Raw genomic sequence first — 19,029 nt, 5'->3', positions numbered from 1 at the left:
TTTCACTTTTAAATCATTTTAGTTTCACATACCTGATCCAAATACATTAAAGCCTAAACCACTAAAATTACATTTATTGTACTTCTGACCCCAAAAAATGTAACATAAATTTACATATTTGATTTATAGTTTTTTGCTACATCTGGCATGTTTTGTGTAGTTTATTGCTTACAGCTTTTGATCTTAAGCAAACAAAAACATATAAGTGTGTTATGGCTAGAGAAATGACACTGATGATGTAGAAGTCTCATAAACTAATGATACAGTTGGAGTTAGAAGTGATGTTAGATGTGAACAAAACAGTCATAAAAAGGAAACATGACACAGTTTTAATTAACTGCTTTGGGAAAAAAAATCAGTGTCAACAGAATCGGCATACAGATATATTTAATTCTTAAAAGATTTACAATATCTTACATATGGTACATATTCTATTGAAAAGCGGGATAAACGATCTTTGGCACACTCAGTTTCCTGGTGATACAGACAGAAAACATACACAGTTGTAAAAAATACATCTTTATATAGTCTTTTGATCTCTGGATAAGCGCTGTAGAAGGAAGACTTTCCCTTTTAGCTTTGATTTGTCATCTGTATTACAGTTTATGTCTCTGTGTACAACGTGCTTGCTTATCTGGAAAACAAAGTTAAGGCATAGCTTGGTAGAAAGAAAAAGAGAACACACACATACATTCACACACCCGCAGACACGTATTCCTTTAATTTCCTGCTGGTGAGGATGGAATCTGTAGCATCATTAGTGTTAAGGCGCTGCTGACAGTTTGGCTCAAAGTTGAACACACAAAGGCACTTTCAGGCAAAAGGCACGTTAGAGTACATAAAAACATCTGTAATAAGTAGTAGGTGGTAAAGTGCACACTGAATATCTTTGGTATAGGATGTATTGCCCAGTTTGTTTCTTGTGGAGAGACCTTGAAGAGAAGCCCGTCAGACTCGCCACGCTCAGCGTATCTCGAGAAGCTTCCAGTTATCTTTTTTGGTTCTGTAGCTATCAGCTGATTATGTCGAGCCACATCTTAAATGTGGCGAAGACCAAAAGCATCCAAAAGTTGATCTTTGCTGGGCTACAATGGCAGATGACGCTGCAACTCACACTCGGCTTGGCTTAAAGTCCTACAAGAGCTGAGCTCCAGGACACTATTCAGAGTTTAGTCCTCAGTCCCATCCCAGGAAGTGGCATTTTTCTCACTTCTTGTCGCTAATGGAGCAGTCCACAGCTATGATGTTTTGTATTTCTGTAATTTTCACTTCCTCCTCTGGGATCTCCACCTCTACTGGGATCTTTAGCTCCTCTACAATCTTCTCCGCCGAGGAGCTCCGGCTGGACAGCTTGCCCATCTCGTCTTCCAGCTCAGAGATGCGTTCGGCAATGCAGTGTGCAGTGAGGCGGGCCTCGGGATCGTGGTCCCAGCATTCCTTAATGGTGGCGCACATCACTGCCATGCCCTGTAGAGGGAGGCAGAGAGCATGTGTTATCAGATAGAAACCTTTTAAAAGAGAGAGAGTGCTAGGAGAATTCTACAAAAGCAAAGATGAGTGCAGAAATAAAACTATTCTATATATGTAGTTTTTATATCCCAGTGACCACTGAAATAAAAGTCAGATAATTCCAAGATAGTCACAGAATGCTGAGACTTGGTTAGTTTAGTTAAAACTTCTTACACATGAAATCAAACCAGTTATAGTGGTTCTAAGAGAAGTTATAAATGTACAAGCACTGAAGTTAAAAAGCAAATTAAAAGCAACACTTTCATTATTTAGAAGCAGTGAACTCAGTCGGTTTTAGATGTTACAAATGCATAAGGCAGCTTTCACCTCATTAAACCAAAGTTTAGCTAATTGCCATTTTACAGTGAGCAGAGTAAAGTTGGAGGCACCTCTACTGGGACTAAACTGTTATTAAAACCAAACCTGTCTCCGTATTTAGAAGGTGGCTGACTGTAGCACAGTCAGCAAAGAGGCTGCCTGGAACCGCCGTGACTAAAAAGGTTGTAGTATTTATTGTACTTCAACTTTAATGCATCACATTTGTTAGAGAGCAATGCTCTTTTTTTCCTGCCTTCCTTCTCTCACCCCAACCGGTCACAGCAGATGGCCCCGCCCCTCCCTGAGCCTGATTCTGCCGGAGGTTTCTTCCTGTTAAAAGGGAGTTTTTCCTTCCAACTGTCGCCAAAGTGTTTGCTCACAGGGGTCATATGATTGTTGGATTTTTCCCTGTATGTATTATTGTAGGGTCTACCTTACAATATAAAGATCCTTGTGGCAACTGTTATTGTGATTTGGCGCTGAATTGAATCTTCCACTTATGTGACTGGCATTTATGTCAGCATTAACATGTCTCTCTGTCTCTGCTCTCTTCACACAAACAAGCAAAGCAATTTATGATTAGGATTTATCAAAAAGATTGATTGAATATGGGGAAAGTGTTAAATGCAAAACTGTTTAAAGAGCAAAGAGACGAGCCACAGCCTATGCTGAAAAATGTTTTCAAGTGTCAAAGGCTGGCTTTTACTCTTTTACTGCAAAAATTAGTTTTTTAAACTTGTTCTCACTCCATTGTGCTTATTAGCTATGAGTCCATCACACAGGTAAACTAAACCAAAGAAAAATAATAATAAGCATGAAAAAATAAATAAACTACAACAAGTACAATGTACAAAAGGGGATACATTATCGTATAAATTAGTTAAACATACTATTACATTCAAAATGTACACTTGTGTTATATAAAATTATGTGTGCAAAAAATCGTGACAATAGATACATATTTACTAATGTAAAATATGAAACTTATTTGAGTGTTCACACTCAATTGATTGATTGTGTTATTTTAATTTTCATCCTAACTTTTGTTCTACATTGTAGAAAGCTGCATCTACAATTTTGATTAGTACTGCAGTCTAACGCACTCACCTGGTGCCTGAGCCAGCTGTCGGGGATCTCAGGCCTCCCTCTGTCTCTCAGCACATTATCCTTCATGCTCTCCACACAGGGGTGCTCTCGCACTTTAGAGCCGTACGCCGGCTCGTAATCCTTTACTTCTGCAAAACACAAGCACAACTCACAGATCAGACATGGACTGCAGACCCTAAACTGAGCTGCAAGTAAACCACATCCTTCTTTACAGCCACTTGTATGTACCAGTATTTGTCATTTTCAAAATCTTGAAATGATATGTCATATGATGATATGTGAAAATTTTAAGATAAAGAAAAAAAGGAAAGAGAGGGAGAGGGAGACTGAGTGTGACAGGTGGCTGAGTTAACCTTACTAGAAAGTGCAAAAGCATCCTGGTATGAGGTCATTACACCCCAAAACCACTGAGCTTGAATTTCCACCGGAGCTTTGAGCCTTGTACGCTGGCACCAATAATGCTGACAGTGGGAAAGAATTGCTTTTATGAAGCCTTGGCGGGAGGAAAAATGCCCACTTTGGCACTCAAATGACGATCGTGTCTAAAAACAAACAAATCAGCTTCCGCTAACAAGCCATTATTTGCAACCTCAGAGCAAAGAACACCAAAATAACAATCGGTTATTTTTTTACTCTTTTATGCTCAAAAAATAGCTGGGGTGCAGGGGGTGGGAGGGCATCATGTTGAAACCATGAAAAATGAAAAACAAGGCTCTGGGATTGGGTCCAGACCTCATGAAACCGAACTCACAACAGCTGCAGTCTGCCTCCAACCCCGGAAAGGAAGGCTCCCAGGATCTCACAGTTGCTGTGTAATGAGATACTAATCACTGCAAACTCATTTCTGTTTGCCCATCTGACACCGGAAATGATGCACAAATAATTAGCAAATAATCTATCCCTGGACGTCAGTGTTCTTATGCTTAATAACAAAGTGTTCTTCCCAACCTGTCAAACACTGGGTATTATTCTCTAATAAACTGTCATTTGTGCTACATTTTGCTGCAGTTTGCTTTTCTCTGTTCTGCTGCCTCCAAACCAATGGTCTTTGGAAGTCCATTTGATTCTAAAGGGAACTAAATCCTGACCTGGTGAGTCACACAGGTCACACACAGTCCGGTGTCTGGGTGGATCTCTGGGTGTTTTAGTCAGTTGAGGCTGACCACATTTTAGACCAGGTCTAAATATCCTTGACTCTATTTGGGCTAAGTACTCGGTTTCCCTTTACATTCGGTCTCTCGTTTTCCAAAATATTAGTCATGTTTGGTTAAGTTTCACTAGTTTGGTTTGCAATTCTTAAAGGCCTGCTGCTCAATGTTCGTTCGTGAACTTTCAACAGCCTCACAACCATTTAACTGGCACCTCTGAACCTTCAAATCATCTCACATTGTCTGCAACAGCACTTTAAGAACTTGGAAATTTTTCTAAACTTAAAGTGTATTTACCACCTTTGACCAAAGATGCAGTCATTGGTATGTCACTACCTATAGTAAAATCCTAAATTTCCAAACTCAATATCCTTTATGAGATACAGAAGTCATTTCTCAATATTTACCATCTACATGCATTTTTCTATATTTTCACTACCTAAACATTTTTGGTACAGTATAAATTATGCTATACTATAATTTGCTATTACCGTTAAAACTACAGCTACAAATGTTACTCCCTTGTTTGTTTAAAATGACACTAGAAATGATGGGAGATTACATTGGAAGTCAAGGGCTGCATTATGAAGCACTACCAGAGCAGCTAGGCTAACACACAGCTGTCACTTAAGCTAACCAGTGTTTTTTTTCTGCATGTATCTTTAATAAAGGACTTATTATCTGAATAAGCTTTAAGTGATGAGTGTCAATTCCCCATTTTAAATTTATTTATGTACAGTGAGAGAGTGGAAACACGAATTCAGAAAGACCAGAGTTGAAGAAAGCGGCACTTGTAGCTGTTCAAATTCCCATTTAATCTCAAAGCACTTAGTAAATGTCTACATAGCTATGTATATTTCCATATCAACTAGATGCTTTGATGTAGTGGTTAGCAGAATGATGCGGTGAAATATATGATAAGTGATGCAGTTTCATATAACCACGTGCAGCCCTGCTGCTTATCCTCAAATACAGGAAGTTAGGAGGTTGGAGTAAAATTCCGCAGACAGGAAACTGGAGGGCTAGGATTGGGACTATGTGCAGAAACGCTGACTCTACAGACCCACACTTCCTGTTTTGACATGTGGAAGTTCCCTCAGTTTTAGTATTTTAAAACAGGACCCAGCCGGGCATGGCCCATTCCCTGCAGGGCTATTTATGCCAGGCCTGGTATTGTCCTCTGCTTTCTGCTGTTTAGATCTCCTGCTGTGGAGCTGGTATAAATACCACACATTTTCCTGGACTGCATACAGCTGAAGCACAGAGTTGAAAACAGAAATAAAAAGAGGTGGAGTACCTTCTAAACATCAAGACATCACAGAGTGGAAAAGGTCCTATTTCATGCTCCATTACTGATTTGGCTCTTGTACACTTGTCCTTTTTCTGTGAATGATACATGGGGACTACACGTGCGGTCTACATGAGGCGGGGCCTGTTTTCCTTCTCTGGACCTTTGAAAAGCTATGAGAAGAATTTCATCTGAGAGGAGATTTCAAAAGAGACTGCAACCAGAGCTTCAGTCTCACTTTCCTCTTGCTGTCTGGGGCCCGCAGTTAAAATCCCGGTATATTCAATCTAAGTGCTGGAAAGTGGTTTACGACAGTTTCCTTTTCAGATTATCTGTCTGAAACCTTTGTGGCCTGAAGGTTAGCAGAAACCCCGTGGCTGGCTACGCTGTCTGGGATCTGCTATCTCCAGACAAACATCTCCATGTTTGGCGTTTGAGAGATTTCAGACTCTCGAGAGAAGTATAACATGAAACTGATCCCACACTGATGCAAAACAAACTACATTGCAAGAAATGAACCTGCGTAAACTCTAATGAACCACACTGTCATCGAAACAAAATCTCCTCTCCACAGAAACAAAGAATCCGCCCATCTCTAGAGAAAGTTGTGGGCTGAATTCCTGTGGCAGGTTTGTGGCTAGCACTTGGGGTGCTGTGAAGTTTAAAGTCAGTGCTGTTAGTAGTACTTTGATTGGGGGGGGGTTACAAGTTGAAATAGCAGATTCCCTCCAAATGAATACCTGAAACTTAAAAGAAAGAAGCAGTCAGTCCTATCTTCATGTCTGTTCTCATTTGATTGGTTTGTTTGGAATTACTGTATTCTTCAGCTCTTTGTCTGTTTAGTCTTATTTGACTTGTCTTTTACTGTTATTGCTCTTTATCTGCGTTATTTTTATTTTAATGGGTAATTTAGTATCTGACCGGAGATGACACACTTAGTTATCTTGAAATGTTTACACTCAGCTGCCAGTTTATGTAAGATACACTTAGCTAAAAATAACTAAAAGCTATTTAGAGAATTTAGAGAAAAACAAAAGAAAAAAAGCCACCAACAGAGATGTTATAGTAATATAAAATAGTATATTGGATGAGAGGAAAGGGAGGATGTGCAAACTAAGAAATGAGAAAAGGGGTATATCTTAAGAGTTCCACTTCCTGTGGAAATGTTGAAGAAAATATCCTGCTAGGGAACATGGCGTACCCCTGTTGTTGCCAGAGGTACAGCAACAGTTAGAGGGGTGTTAACTGTTAAAGTAAGCAGCACACATGTATCCAAGATTTCCCAGTAGAAAATTGCATTGTATTAAAATTGTAAATATTCTTCACCGTGTGTGTAATAATTTTAAAATTAGTCACAAACTAAGTCCTACACACTCAGTGTCGAGAAATTCTTCAATCTAAACATCATCAGGGCAGGATTGTTCTTAAGGGCTAACCACGTTATTTTTAGCTAAACGGGTCAAATGAACTGGCAACTGAGATTACAGTAACCCTACAGTAATTACAGAGAGTGGTATCAGTCTTGTCTAAGGTAAAAAGTGAGCGTATTTCCAAAATGTTGATCATTAACTTCTGTGTTCTTTTAGCTTTTCATCAACCCCTCACCAGCTGCTGCTAATGGCAGTGTCCCTACATGGCCCACAAGGCTTTTGCTTGGCATGGTGCAAACCTTTCTCCCTGCTCCATTTACTCTGCATAACCCTCAGCTCAGACTGAACATGCGGGCCCTGCTGCGCCCTGCAGGCTAATTCAGGATAAGTAAATAAAATGCTCAGAGACCCATGGAGAATGTACTATAAGTGACCACAACAACAATGCCAGAGCAGGGTAGTATTTCGATCCACCATTCTGACCCCTGTTGTTGCGGTGGAGACAGAGGAAATACACACACACACACACGCTCACACACACACTCCCAGATTGAGACATGGAAACAGGATGAGATGAGGGCATCTGTCTAAGACCTCCATTTCTGTTACACTGTCTCCAGGTGACTCTCTTTACTCTGAAGAAACACACACACTCTGTGTAGACAGAGGAAATAAACACACACACACACACACACACACACACACACTGTGTAGACAGAGGAAATAAACACACACACACACACACTGGAATGTGACTGTCTCATTCTAAATATCTCAGACTGTCTAGAAAAGCCCAAGAGAGGGAACAACATAAACCACAGAGAGTCCGTCTCTACTCTAAGGAGACTGGAATAAAACACACAAAAACAAATTTGTGTGAGCTGTACTTCATTAAAAGGTCCTCTCTAAGATTTAAAGTCTATAGTACAATCTAATTTTGCAAGGTGAGAATTACTGATAGAAAGATTTTTGATCAAAGTGACATTAATACAGGACTCACACACCCTCATGTGCATAAGAGCGAAATGATTCCCTTCCAGCACTGAAACAAAACTGGTGGTATCAAAACTCCCTTTCCTAATTGTGTGCGTGTTTAGCTACTGTAAGGTAGTAGTGTGTTGTTGTGTTGTTGCCCTACAGATTGTTCCTTGTCCTTGATTCTCGTGATCTTCCACTGACATTTGAATTGGTGGCTTAAGAATTGCCTTTCTGTTCTTTACTGATGATTTGGTACTATTCATTATACAGCATGCAGCCAAATGTGAAACAGCTCGGTTGTGTGTCACCGGTTCCCTGTTTAAGCCACGAATATCTGATTGCTTGGACTGCAGTTCATTGCTTGGTGGATTAGGAGTTTCTATTTCTATTTTTTTCAACTGGCAGAAAAAGCAAGACAAGACCAGAACAAGTTTCAGGGATCTAACTGTAACCCTTACACTAAAACCACATTCTGAGCCTCAAAAATAAATTAAAATACACACACACACACACACACACACACACACACACACACACACACACACACACACACACACACACACACACAGCTGAAGCAGGTACAGTAACCACTCCAGCTCTCTCCCCCTGATTTCCTGCCCAAAGAAGGGCAACTGCACAGTTCAGATTGTCTCCCTCACACATCAGACATTCCTCAAATTCCTGCTGCTAAAGCTGAAGGTTGAGGTGCAGTGCAACAGATGAGGCCATCAGCCTCCTTGCTGCCCCCATCAAAAACAAAAACGTAACAGTAAACAGTAGTCCTGAAACTACTGTCTACACTATTTAGGTCTCACACACACACGGTAGCAGTTTCAAGCAGCTTTCAACACATTGGCCTTCAAACGTATTGCATGAAGTCAGCTGATTAAAGTGACTTTTTCCTTTTCTTTTAGTAATTGTGACGTATAGGAAATAGCCAAATACTTCCAGTTGTTTCATGACTGAAGGGACATGACTGGAAAGAAAGGAAGGTAGAAGATAAGCAGTCATTTTTATGACATTGCATTACACACGGCACAAACTGAGTTAGACCTCACACACACCTTCATTATGTGACATGTTAACATCATTCTGCCCAACTGCTTCTCCTGCTGAGCTTGATCTGACAGGCCAAAACTCACAGAGCATGCTGTCACTGTAGAGTCATCTCAGTTGCTGAGACACTTCACCTGAGCAGATTTGTTTTATTCTGAGAGTGAGTGTGCGCTTATGTGTTACATTACATCATACTTCCCACAGCTTGGTAATTACTGAACACGTTTGTGTGTTTACATGTGTGTGCAGTGTGCACTGTGTGCACTGACCTCCAATAGCTTCACACCTTGACGTCATCTCCCACAGGACCAGAGCCATGGAGTAAATGTCAGTTTGCTTGAAAGACTCGATGTTCTCCAGATTTAGTCGGGCCTCCAGCACCTCTGGTGCCATATAGCGCGCAGTGCCCACCTGCCGAACAGAGGCAGCAAACAGGGGTTAACACACAAACAGGCACACCCAAGCATTAAACAGATTATCACCTTATCACTACACTCTCTCTCAAAGCCTGATTAATGGTGCTGGTGCAATAAATCAAAGCACTGGCTCAGTGGCAGAAGACCTGACTCACTCCTCGCTTCATTCAGAAACAGGTAAGAAAAAGAAATGACATTTGACATCATAAAACAGAGAGATTCTAGTCTAGCCATTCATCTGTTTGATGTGCGCTGTTAAATTACACATAGTAGCTACTGCACTGTTTGCTCCAGACAACTTTCAATGTTGCTGTTATGCTGCAGTGTTTCTGTATACTCCAGATGCATTTCTTCACAGCCAGACATGGAACAATATATATTTTTTGCAAGTCTGCAGAGTCCTACATTTAATAGTCAACCTCCAAGCCAAGATCAACAAGTTGTCAAAGTTTTAACTAAAAGCAGATATAGAAAATCAAGTCTCAGCTGAAGACAAACTCAATTCAAGGTCACGTCCAAAATAAAGATCTTTAGCCTCACGTTAAATCACAAGTCAAGACAATCAATGACTTCCAAGTCAAAATCACAAATTCCTGTCAGGAGAAATCAGTTTGAGTTCAAACCAAACAAGATTAAAGTCCAATGTTGAATTATTTAAGTATTATTTCAAGTCTCAGCTTAAACTCAGTGGCTTAGGTGAATATTTAGAACATACTCTCTCCCAGTTTTTACTAAAAGTAGAGGGATACCATTCTCATCAAGTCGCTGCACGTCAAATCTAATAGTTTGCACGTCTTTGCAACTGTATGCTTGCAAATCTTGGGACTCTTTTGATTTTGTAAAGTAGAGTTTGGAGTCATCATGGACTGTAATGGAAACGTATAAGCTGAAAGTGAAAGTGGAACAGTTTTCTGCCTTTAAAAGTGACGTTTGTGCGTCAATCAAAGTCAATTAGCATAACCGTTTTGCATTCCATCTACTTTCCCACCAGTAAAACGGTGGCTTGTACTGTTCCACAGTAACTCAAGCAGTAATCCAAATGGCTTTGAGTTTAGATGTGCAAACTGGTCAAACAAGCTAGCTGACTGTATATGCAAATTCATTCTTGCAATGCTAATGCAAGGCTTGTGTCCTTTCCACCACAGGTACTCTGTCAGTTCAACAGCTTTGTAGTGCATTTACATGAATTTGTTCCATTATTGCTTAACAGGAGCATTTTCCAAATCTGTCTTTTCACTGCTGCTTTAATAACCATAAAACATCTGAGATTTACATAACATCAAATTTCCCATGTGCTGTATATGCAAAAATACTGCTGACATGGTTTTGCGAGTGGTTGCACGAGTTGCATTTTTATGCAAAGAAAAGTTCGACCACACGCGCACACATGATTGAAAAGAATTTACACCAAAACCTAAGCTCAGGATAATATCTGACAGAGACACACACACACAGTCACGGAAGTTATAATTACAACCTACTAGCTGGGAATTTCCAACTTTTAATTGTGAGTGGAACCAATAGTGACATTGAACAATCATACTTTGGCCTACGCATGAGCTGAGGTTAAAACCCCCCCAAAAAGGAAGAAAAGATTGAACAGCCAGGATTTTGTTGTGGTTGCACTCACTGCACCTCTTCCTTCATCACTTGATTACTGATCAGTCTGTCAGTTTTCTTTTGTCAGCAAACAATCAAACACATTCTCAGGAGAAGTAGGAGGAAGGCAAAACAAACACAACCCGCTCATATCTCACCAGATATGGTGAGATATGACAGCTACAAATCTATTACCGCAGATATTTGCAGGTTATGCTTTTGATATCTCTTGGCAGTTGTGTTTAAAGACCATTTGTTAAAAAGAGGAATCCATAATGATATTTAACCTGTCCACTGTTGGCAAGTTCATCCACTGACAGGCTGCTGTCCAGACAGAGTCCCAGGCCAAAGTCACAAACACAGCACGTCCCGTCGTTTTTCACCAGGATGTTGGAGCTCTTCAGGTCTCGATGGACTATCGGCACCTGGGAGAATAACAGATACTTGATCGTCCAAATGAATAAAAATAATAAGCATGAAAGCAGAGATCAAAATGGTAAAGAGATAATACGATGTATGTAGCCTGAGTTACAGGATGTTGATCTGTTGACTTTTCCCCTAGTGTCACCAGGCATTAAGCCTTTAAGTCACATGGTCCTGTGTCTTTTAGAAAACCTTAATCTAGCTGTAATTTGATGCTGAGAAAGTCCCTCTTGGCTTACATTTGACATTTTTACTTAATTCTAAGAGTGCTACAGGTTTGGGCTGCTGTGAGGACCTCCCTTCATCTCACTCCCTGCATGTTATTCACTGTTATTTGCTCCCTCCTGTACTTTGTATTTTTTTTCTGTTTGTTTAAAGGGAGTTCTTCCTGTCAGAGATTATGAGTTTTTTTGTACCGTGTAGGATCTGTACTTTCTACACTGCATAAACTAAATTTAACTGAACTGAATTAATGCCATCGTCTCACTATAACAATTCGATGTATCCAGTTAATATTTGCTAAAAACTTGATGGACAGCAGTACTCATAACAGGTGAAGAAAGGCTGAAGTGTTTTTATTGGAACAAGTGTCATCTGAATGCTGCTAACGTGGCTAATAGCAGTCACATGGATTGATTGCTGCCCTACTGCTAAATATGACTTGTGATCTCTAACCTTAGGGCTTCCACAGGGGAGGCGATCACTGTGGAGGTGGGCAACACCCCGTGCCAGAGAGCTGCTGAACACCTGCAGCTCCTGCCAGCTGATCACGTGATGTGTCAGGTACTCCTAGAAGACAGAGATGTGACGGTGTATTAGCATTTTGAGAAGTTACAAACTAAAGTAATACCGCTTTCATATTCCGGACACTTGTGCACTCACCTGTAGGTTTCCTCTGGGGTGGAAGGCCGTGATAAGCCAGTACTGTTTCTCCACCTTCCGCTCCTCAGCTGTCAGGAAGTGGAGGATATTCTCATGTCGGAGGTCTGTGTTGGAGAAAATGTCCTTCTCGTTCTTCCAGGAGGCGTACTCTTCGTAGGGGAAGATCTTTACAGCTACTGTTTCAAACTGATTCCACGTAGTCTGCTTCAATTTAGCCTTGTATACCTGAGCAAAGCGACCCTTTCCCACCTGGGACACAAGCAAAAGTTAAGATTAGAGTTTGAAACAGCACAGCTCCACATATGTATCAAATATGTTTGCATACCAGCAGATCCAGCTCTATAGGCAGCGGCTCTGTGTTGTGGTTCAGACTGTTGGCATGAGTCGAGCTGCTGTCGGACTTATCGTCATCTGTCATGATGGCGCAGGCGTCACTGCAGTCCAGCCCACCGGCTATTGGCTTGCGCTTAAAGTTAAAGCTGCTCTCCCATTGGCGGTTGGGACGCCTCTGCCGATGGATTCTGCACCAGTAGAACATTCCAAAAAATGCGATCACCATCACCAGCAGGGGCAGCATGCTCACCAGAACTGCAGATATCAAAGAGTGGTTGGACTCCAGTGGATCTGGAGTTGGATCCACAGCTGGGGAGAGAAGATGAAAAACATGAAAAAAGTGTGAGCATGAGATGCGTAAGCTCATGAGTCCCAACTGAGAAAGAAGACGCACAACGATAACATAAGGTTGTGTGACATCAGAAATGGAAATGTATCGAGATAGTAGCAGAACGCAAAAATTCCCCATGTAAGAGCTAAACTGCTCGTGGGTGGACTTTGAACTGAATCATGAAAGTCAGCTATGAGGATACGTTAAGAATATTGTTAAAAAATGACTCACCATCATTTGCTGTCATGTTATTAAAACAAAAAAAAATTCTCCCTGCTGCACAAAACGCCTTCAGGTTTGCTCAGAGTTTTCCTTAGCTATCTGAAGCTAAGGTGGGAAGATGTAGATATTTTTGAAACCGCCAACGTGAGTCAGAGCTCTGTTAAAGAATGAGCATAATAGTCTTCTCGGGACTGTCATGAAGCTATTAATGCAAAGTCAGTTTTTCAGTAGACTGTTTTATGATGCTGATGTGATTCTAGTTGGTATTGTTGATTTGGTGAGATGCATTAACAACCTACAGTGATCAGTGGATTCTGGAAAAGTAACTTTTGCATTTGAACAGCTTGTACTTACAGCTCGTGTTAGTTTCACACAACTTTTTCGGCACCTATTACTAATTAGTAGATCTTTCTTTAAAATGAAGCCGGGGTCGACCTTTGCTGAAAAGGACACGCAGGCTAGTTTCTGTGCTCTGTGCGGTGGATGCAACAGCAGCACACGTCAGTTTCCCCCCACTGCCACCACACTGAGGACACCACAGGGAAATCATTCTTAAACCCTGCACTATAAAAACATCATTGTGTTCCCCACTCCACAGACAGCTTGAAATCTTTTACTGTCCATCATAACAAGAAGTGCAAGTTTGAACCTTTTGGTTTCTGATCTTTTCAGGGACCTAACTGTGCAGTCAGAAGGTTCACAGTTTGAGCAGGCTTTATAGCTTTGTGAGCTATAGCATTAACTCCATCCACTGACTCTGACTGCCAGCTGGGACAGAATGGCAGCCAAGCCTCGGAGCTCCAGCGGCAGTGAAAGAACAGTCAAACGCTTGTCTGTCTTGCGTTGGCCTGGCCTGGACTGATCTGCTCTAGCCGGGCACCTTTTCAAAGAGTGTCTCACTCATAGTCCCAAAGGAACATTACCCTCCTGAGCGAAGCTGCCACATTGGCGAGCTGAAGGAGGTCAGGCCAAGGACTGACCATTGAAGAAAATGCTCCACCCTACATCTACTTTGCAGTAAGATTTTCCACTTACAGTACATGTATTAGTGAGCACTATAGAGGCTCAAAGTATACAAAGCAAACATCAGCATATAGAGCAAAAATAAAAACTTCGAGCTTTGATACTCTGTGAATTCTTCTGTATATCATAGACTGAATGTAATCACTGACTATGTATAAAATGTAGACTCAGCCACACATGACTGAATCTAACTGTTGTGAAGTCTGCTCAGTGTTTTGTCTGACAACCAAGATTTCGAAGATACTGCATGTCCATCTAAGCATAAACTTTATTGCCCTTTTAGGCTCTACTGGTGACCATCATTTACACACAGAACGCGCTGTTGTGTTCAGTAATACTTGAAACTGGGTAATAAACTTATCAGGAAAGTATGTACTGAGGTCATAGAACAAGGGAGCTGAAACTTCTGTTAAACCAGACACTAACTGACTACCCCTACTGGCCATGAATAAGAATGGTTCCACATCTGGAAAGCAGAGAACTGTTGTCCATTTAAATACAGTTAAATGCACTATGCAATGGCCTTTTTAGCAAGCTACCTAGCTACAACTATTGTTTATTACAATCCAAATTCCAAAAAAGTTGGGATGCTGTATAAATGTAAATAGAAAGAGAATGCAATTATTTGAAAACATTTATTCACATATCAAATGTTCAAAATGAGAAAATTAACCATTTTTTTTACTAATGTCTCAAAAAAGTTAGGAATTGCCCATGTTGACCACTCTGTAGCATCCCGTCTTGTTTAAACGGTTACAGCAGATGGCTGCACCTCACTGAGCCTGGTTCTGCTGGAAGTTTCTTCAAAGTATGTTTTTTTTTCCTCACTGTCGCCAAGTTGTCTGATTCTTGGGGTTTTCTCTATCTCTATAAAGTGCCCTGAAGTGACTGGCATTGTGATTTTGTGACATATAAATAGAAATGTATTGACTTGAACCAGTTGCTGGACTTTTGAGCATTTAGTGTTGTCTATGGGTTCTAGACTTTAGGCTCCAAACATTTTCCATTCAAGTTTCTTTAAATTTATGTTATGAATGTCGAAACTCTAAAAATGCTAGCCTTAAGGAGTTTATGTAATTTTTTGTAATTAACTGAATTAAAGCCAAGTGCACACAGCCACTTCAATCACACATTAATAGTTTGACCTAAGAGCCACTGTGGTGGTGCACAAAGGCAAAACTACACTGTTCCAAAAAATAGTAATGTCAAAGTACTTTACTGTGTAGTTTACAGTTGTGTACTGTTTTTCTAGAATATCATTACATTTACATAAGTAGACTGTGATCTGACACGTCAAATGTAAAATAACATAACATCACTGTAAATGTAATAAAACACAATTTACTTGTTTGTTAAATATATTTTGTTGTACATATGCATATTTAGATCGTAAAAATACGTCCAGGAATGTCTCCCATCATGCCTTGGGACATGTGCTGCTGTTTAGATGTTCTTGTTCTATTGTTTATGGTTACGTTACTTTTAACTGTTATCTTGAATGTTGTGTTTATGCCGTGGTGCAGCGTAACTGACAGTTGTTGTTTTGTAGAGAGAGTGCTGTACCATGAGTGACTTCTGTTGTGCTGTTGTTGAACCTTGAGGCATATTGTAGCACCGCAAGTGTTTTAATAAGGAGCTCCCCCTATCAGCTTGGGGTTAAATAACAAGCTCAATCTCTCTGTGAGCTTCTTTGTTAAGATCTCTCTGCATGCCACAATGTAAAACATTGCACGGACACGCTGTGCTAATTATATATTTTGAAAAAGAAATGTAGAGGTAGGAATTGCAATTAATATAAATAACATGACGCTAAGCATCGGCCAATGAATGTGAACTAACAACAAGGTCGCGGGTAACGCTGCGACCGTAGGAAAAACCCCTAATATGAAGGTATTTTACTGTGAATTTTACAGTAATGTTCTGTTCTTCTAGAATATCATTAAAGTTACGTAAATAGACTTTGACTTCACATTTTGAATGTAAATTAACGTTAAATCACTGTAATGTAATACAACATGATTGTCATGATTATTAAATGTATCTGTCTGTACATATGCATATTTAGATTGTTAAAATACATTCACAAATGTATCATGATCTCACAAATATCTCTCCATTATTTGAAAGATTGAACTGTTGAATTCAAATGTAATGCTATGGAAAAGTATATAACATGATCCCTATAAGCTTGTGTTACATCACATAAGTATTATTATCGCTGCTAGTTAGGCCGTTCGAGGCTCAAGAGTTGGCAGTTCGCCTTGTGATCAGAAGATTGCCGGTTCGCGCCCCCGCTCGGACACTCTCCGTCGTTGTGTCCGTGGTCGGAACTCTTCACCTACCGCCTACTAGTGATGGCCAAAGGGGCCGATGGTGCGATATGGCAGCCTCGCCTCTGTCAGTCTGGCCCCGGGCATGCAATCAATTATTATTCAAACCAACTGTTAACTGTATATTTCTGTACATTTACGTATTATGATTCATATTTCCACATTCAGTGACCTTGTTTATAGGTAATTTCATCGTTTGATCGCGTAAAAATGTTCCTAATTTAATGTCTAAAAGCACTTGGAAAAGGCAGAATCCCATGTCAAATTAGCTCAACAAACTCTATTTTCATTACTGAAAATAACCGTATTTTTATGGGACAGTTATTTTCTGTTATTTTACGGTCGTATTTTGGCGCCCCAGCTGCCGGAATATTACCGTTTTTTTAAGATGTTTTTTTTCCCTATTTATAGATGATTTCATTGTTTAATCACATTAACATGTTCCTGATTTAATGTTTAGCGGCACTTGAAAAAGGCGAGATCCCATGTCAAATTAGCGCAACTAATTGTATTTTCATTACTGGAAATAACCGTATTTTTATGGGACAGTTATTTTCTGTTATTTCACGGTCATATTTTGGCGCCCCAGCTGCCGGAAGATTACCGTTGTTTTACGATGTTTTTTGTAACAGTGTATAAAACACTTGTCTTTGTCCCAAGCATTGAAGAGGGAACTTGCCAAAGAAGACAAAGACAATAATAATGCTATAAAAATGCAAGCTTGCCATCTGTGAACCTGTAGTTAGTCTTAACGAGCTCACTTTGTTAGCTACAGATAGTAGATTTAGGACTGGCTACAGCTGTCTGCTGGAATGTCTGGTTTGGTTTCAGTTCAGTTCAGACAGACACTGATCTGATAGCCTACACTTCTGTATTTTGTCAGCTTTAGAGCTGCATAAACACACATATTATTTGTGATGTCGCCCAGCAAAAACGAAACCATTACATTAGATAAAAATGTAAGACTGTATTTGTCATGTCAACGCTCACTCTGATCTTTGTTACTTACGAACTGCTGGGCCCACATCACAGAGCGTCATTAACTGTCCGATTTAAACTGCCTGATGTGCTTTCTCTTCAGCAAAGTAAAAGAGGAACGAGTATTGTGTTCATTTTTGTGGTTGTGAGCGTGTAGGTGTGTATTTGTGTATGTGGGCATACAGCACTAAAACTTTTTGAGATCACTTCGGGCAAAACCGCAGATGCAGTGAATCAAAAATACCCAACACAAGCTCATGCAGTGGTTTTTTTTTAGGCTTGAGACAACTTCAAAAGACCAGTAGTAAAGTTAGTTGCAAAATAAGCCAGCCAGCCAGTCAGACATGGCATTTCTACTCAAATTCCTAGTGTCTGTACACGTGTGTATGCTTTAAGGGTTTTAAGACTGCTTAGAGGTTTTTGGGGTTTTAAGTTTATTTCCTTGTTGTCTTGCAGCCATGTTTGGAGTGTGTAAGGGTGTGTGTTTCAGGTAGAAACAGCCAATCACGCAGTGCCAAGACAAACTGGCAATTACAATCATGTTGCCTTTTCCAATCAGGATGCCAAAGTGTTCTCAGGCGGCGTTTAAAGAGGTTTGACACATAATTTGGCCAAATGCAGGCATCCCTGCCTCCGGCCTGTAATTACTCACATCATCAGTGTGTATTCATGTGTCAGGAAGTGAATTCTGGGATTACTGAACCTGCCATCTCTGAATCACACTTTTAATGCTTTGACCAATTGCTAATTACTTACTTGCTTACTACGCTTAGTGAAGTTACGAGCTGGATTTTAAAGAGGAACTATTTTCACTGGAAAAAAGACAGAGCCAGACATGATTTCATGTTTAAAACAGGTGATGGGTGGATAGATGGCAGCCATTATAAACATAGTGTAAGCAGAAGCACACTTCCAACAGGGCTTCCACTATGCCAGATTGTTTACTGTGCCAGCAAAACACTTTAAATATCAGTATTCATCCTGATTTGTTTGAACATTTCCATTCATAGCCCCTGATTTTGGTAATTATCTGGTCACGTAATGGAAAGCTGAGGGTTCAGATTTAAAAGTAAATGTGGTGTAAATTCTCCTCACCGCTCTCTGAAAGAAAGCTCCCAGCTTTGCCTGTTCCTAATGCATTTGCTGAACCAAGCATAACACAGGTATGGAGCCTATAACAGGTATCGAGTGAGGGATGATGTAATGTTTAACAAGTGATAGCTTTATGATGTCTAGACAAGGGAGTTTTGGCCGGAAACTGATAAGAGAGTGCTCCAGTAGGTGTATGATTGATACTGTAGCACCAGTGTTGGGGAGTAACTGAATACATGTACCGGTGTGACGTATTTAAAATACAAAATATGAGTAACCGTATTCCATTACAGTTAATGCTTAAATAGGTGATAATTAGAATACAGTTGCTTTGTTGAAATTAATGGTTTACATGGTGGTTTTTTCATATGTTAGGCTATCCCCTCTCTAATGTTGGCATTTCCACTAATTGCCGGAAACCGTAACAAAACACGAAATAAGAGGCTCTAATGTAAGCGTCCTGTCAAATGTTGGTGGAGTCAGCTACACAATGGACCCGGAGCCAGCACAACAGAACCACCAGTGCACGGAAAGGAATACATTTCTTACTTGGAAATTCTGACACTACTTCTTATTTAAAGAAGTAAGGAATGGACGAAATCTGACCGTGCAATGCAAACCAAGCT

The 19,029-nt window shown here is 40.3% G+C and overlaps 1 protein-coding gene across 2 annotated transcripts in view; it reads right to left on the bottom strand.

Annotated features, from left to right (window-relative positions):
• Positions 1-310: 310 nt before the first annotated feature.
• The window catches only part of tgfbr2b (transforming growth factor beta receptor 2b), a 42,042-nt gene continuing 23,323 nt past the window's right edge, over positions 311-19,029 (bottom strand). For both annotated transcript variants that reach the window (XM_040012783.1, XM_040012784.1), the window contains 7 exons: positions 12,420-12,736; positions 12,095-12,343; positions 11,888-12,001; positions 11,077-11,214; positions 9,044-9,185; positions 2,935-3,062; positions 311-1,467 (listed from right to left, as the gene is read on the bottom strand). In XM_040012783.1, the coding sequence (XP_039868717.1) occupies positions 1,207-1,467; positions 2,935-3,062; positions 9,044-9,185; positions 11,077-11,214; positions 11,888-12,001; positions 12,095-12,343; positions 12,420-12,736 (1,349 nt within the window). In that variant the 3' untranslated portion in view covers positions 311-1,206. The remainder of the gene's footprint in view (positions 1,468-2,934; positions 3,063-9,043; positions 9,186-11,076; positions 11,215-11,887; positions 12,002-12,094; positions 12,344-12,419; positions 12,737-19,029) is intronic.

Source organism: Simochromis diagramma, unplaced genomic scaffold (genome assembly GCF_900408965.1).
Source record: "Simochromis diagramma unplaced genomic scaffold, fSimDia1.1 OVJJ01000618.1, whole genome shotgun sequence".
NCBI classification, from domain to species: Eukaryota; Metazoa; Chordata; class Actinopteri; order Cichliformes; family Cichlidae; genus Simochromis; species Simochromis diagramma.
This window is presented reverse-complemented; position numbering and strand designations above follow the sequence as displayed.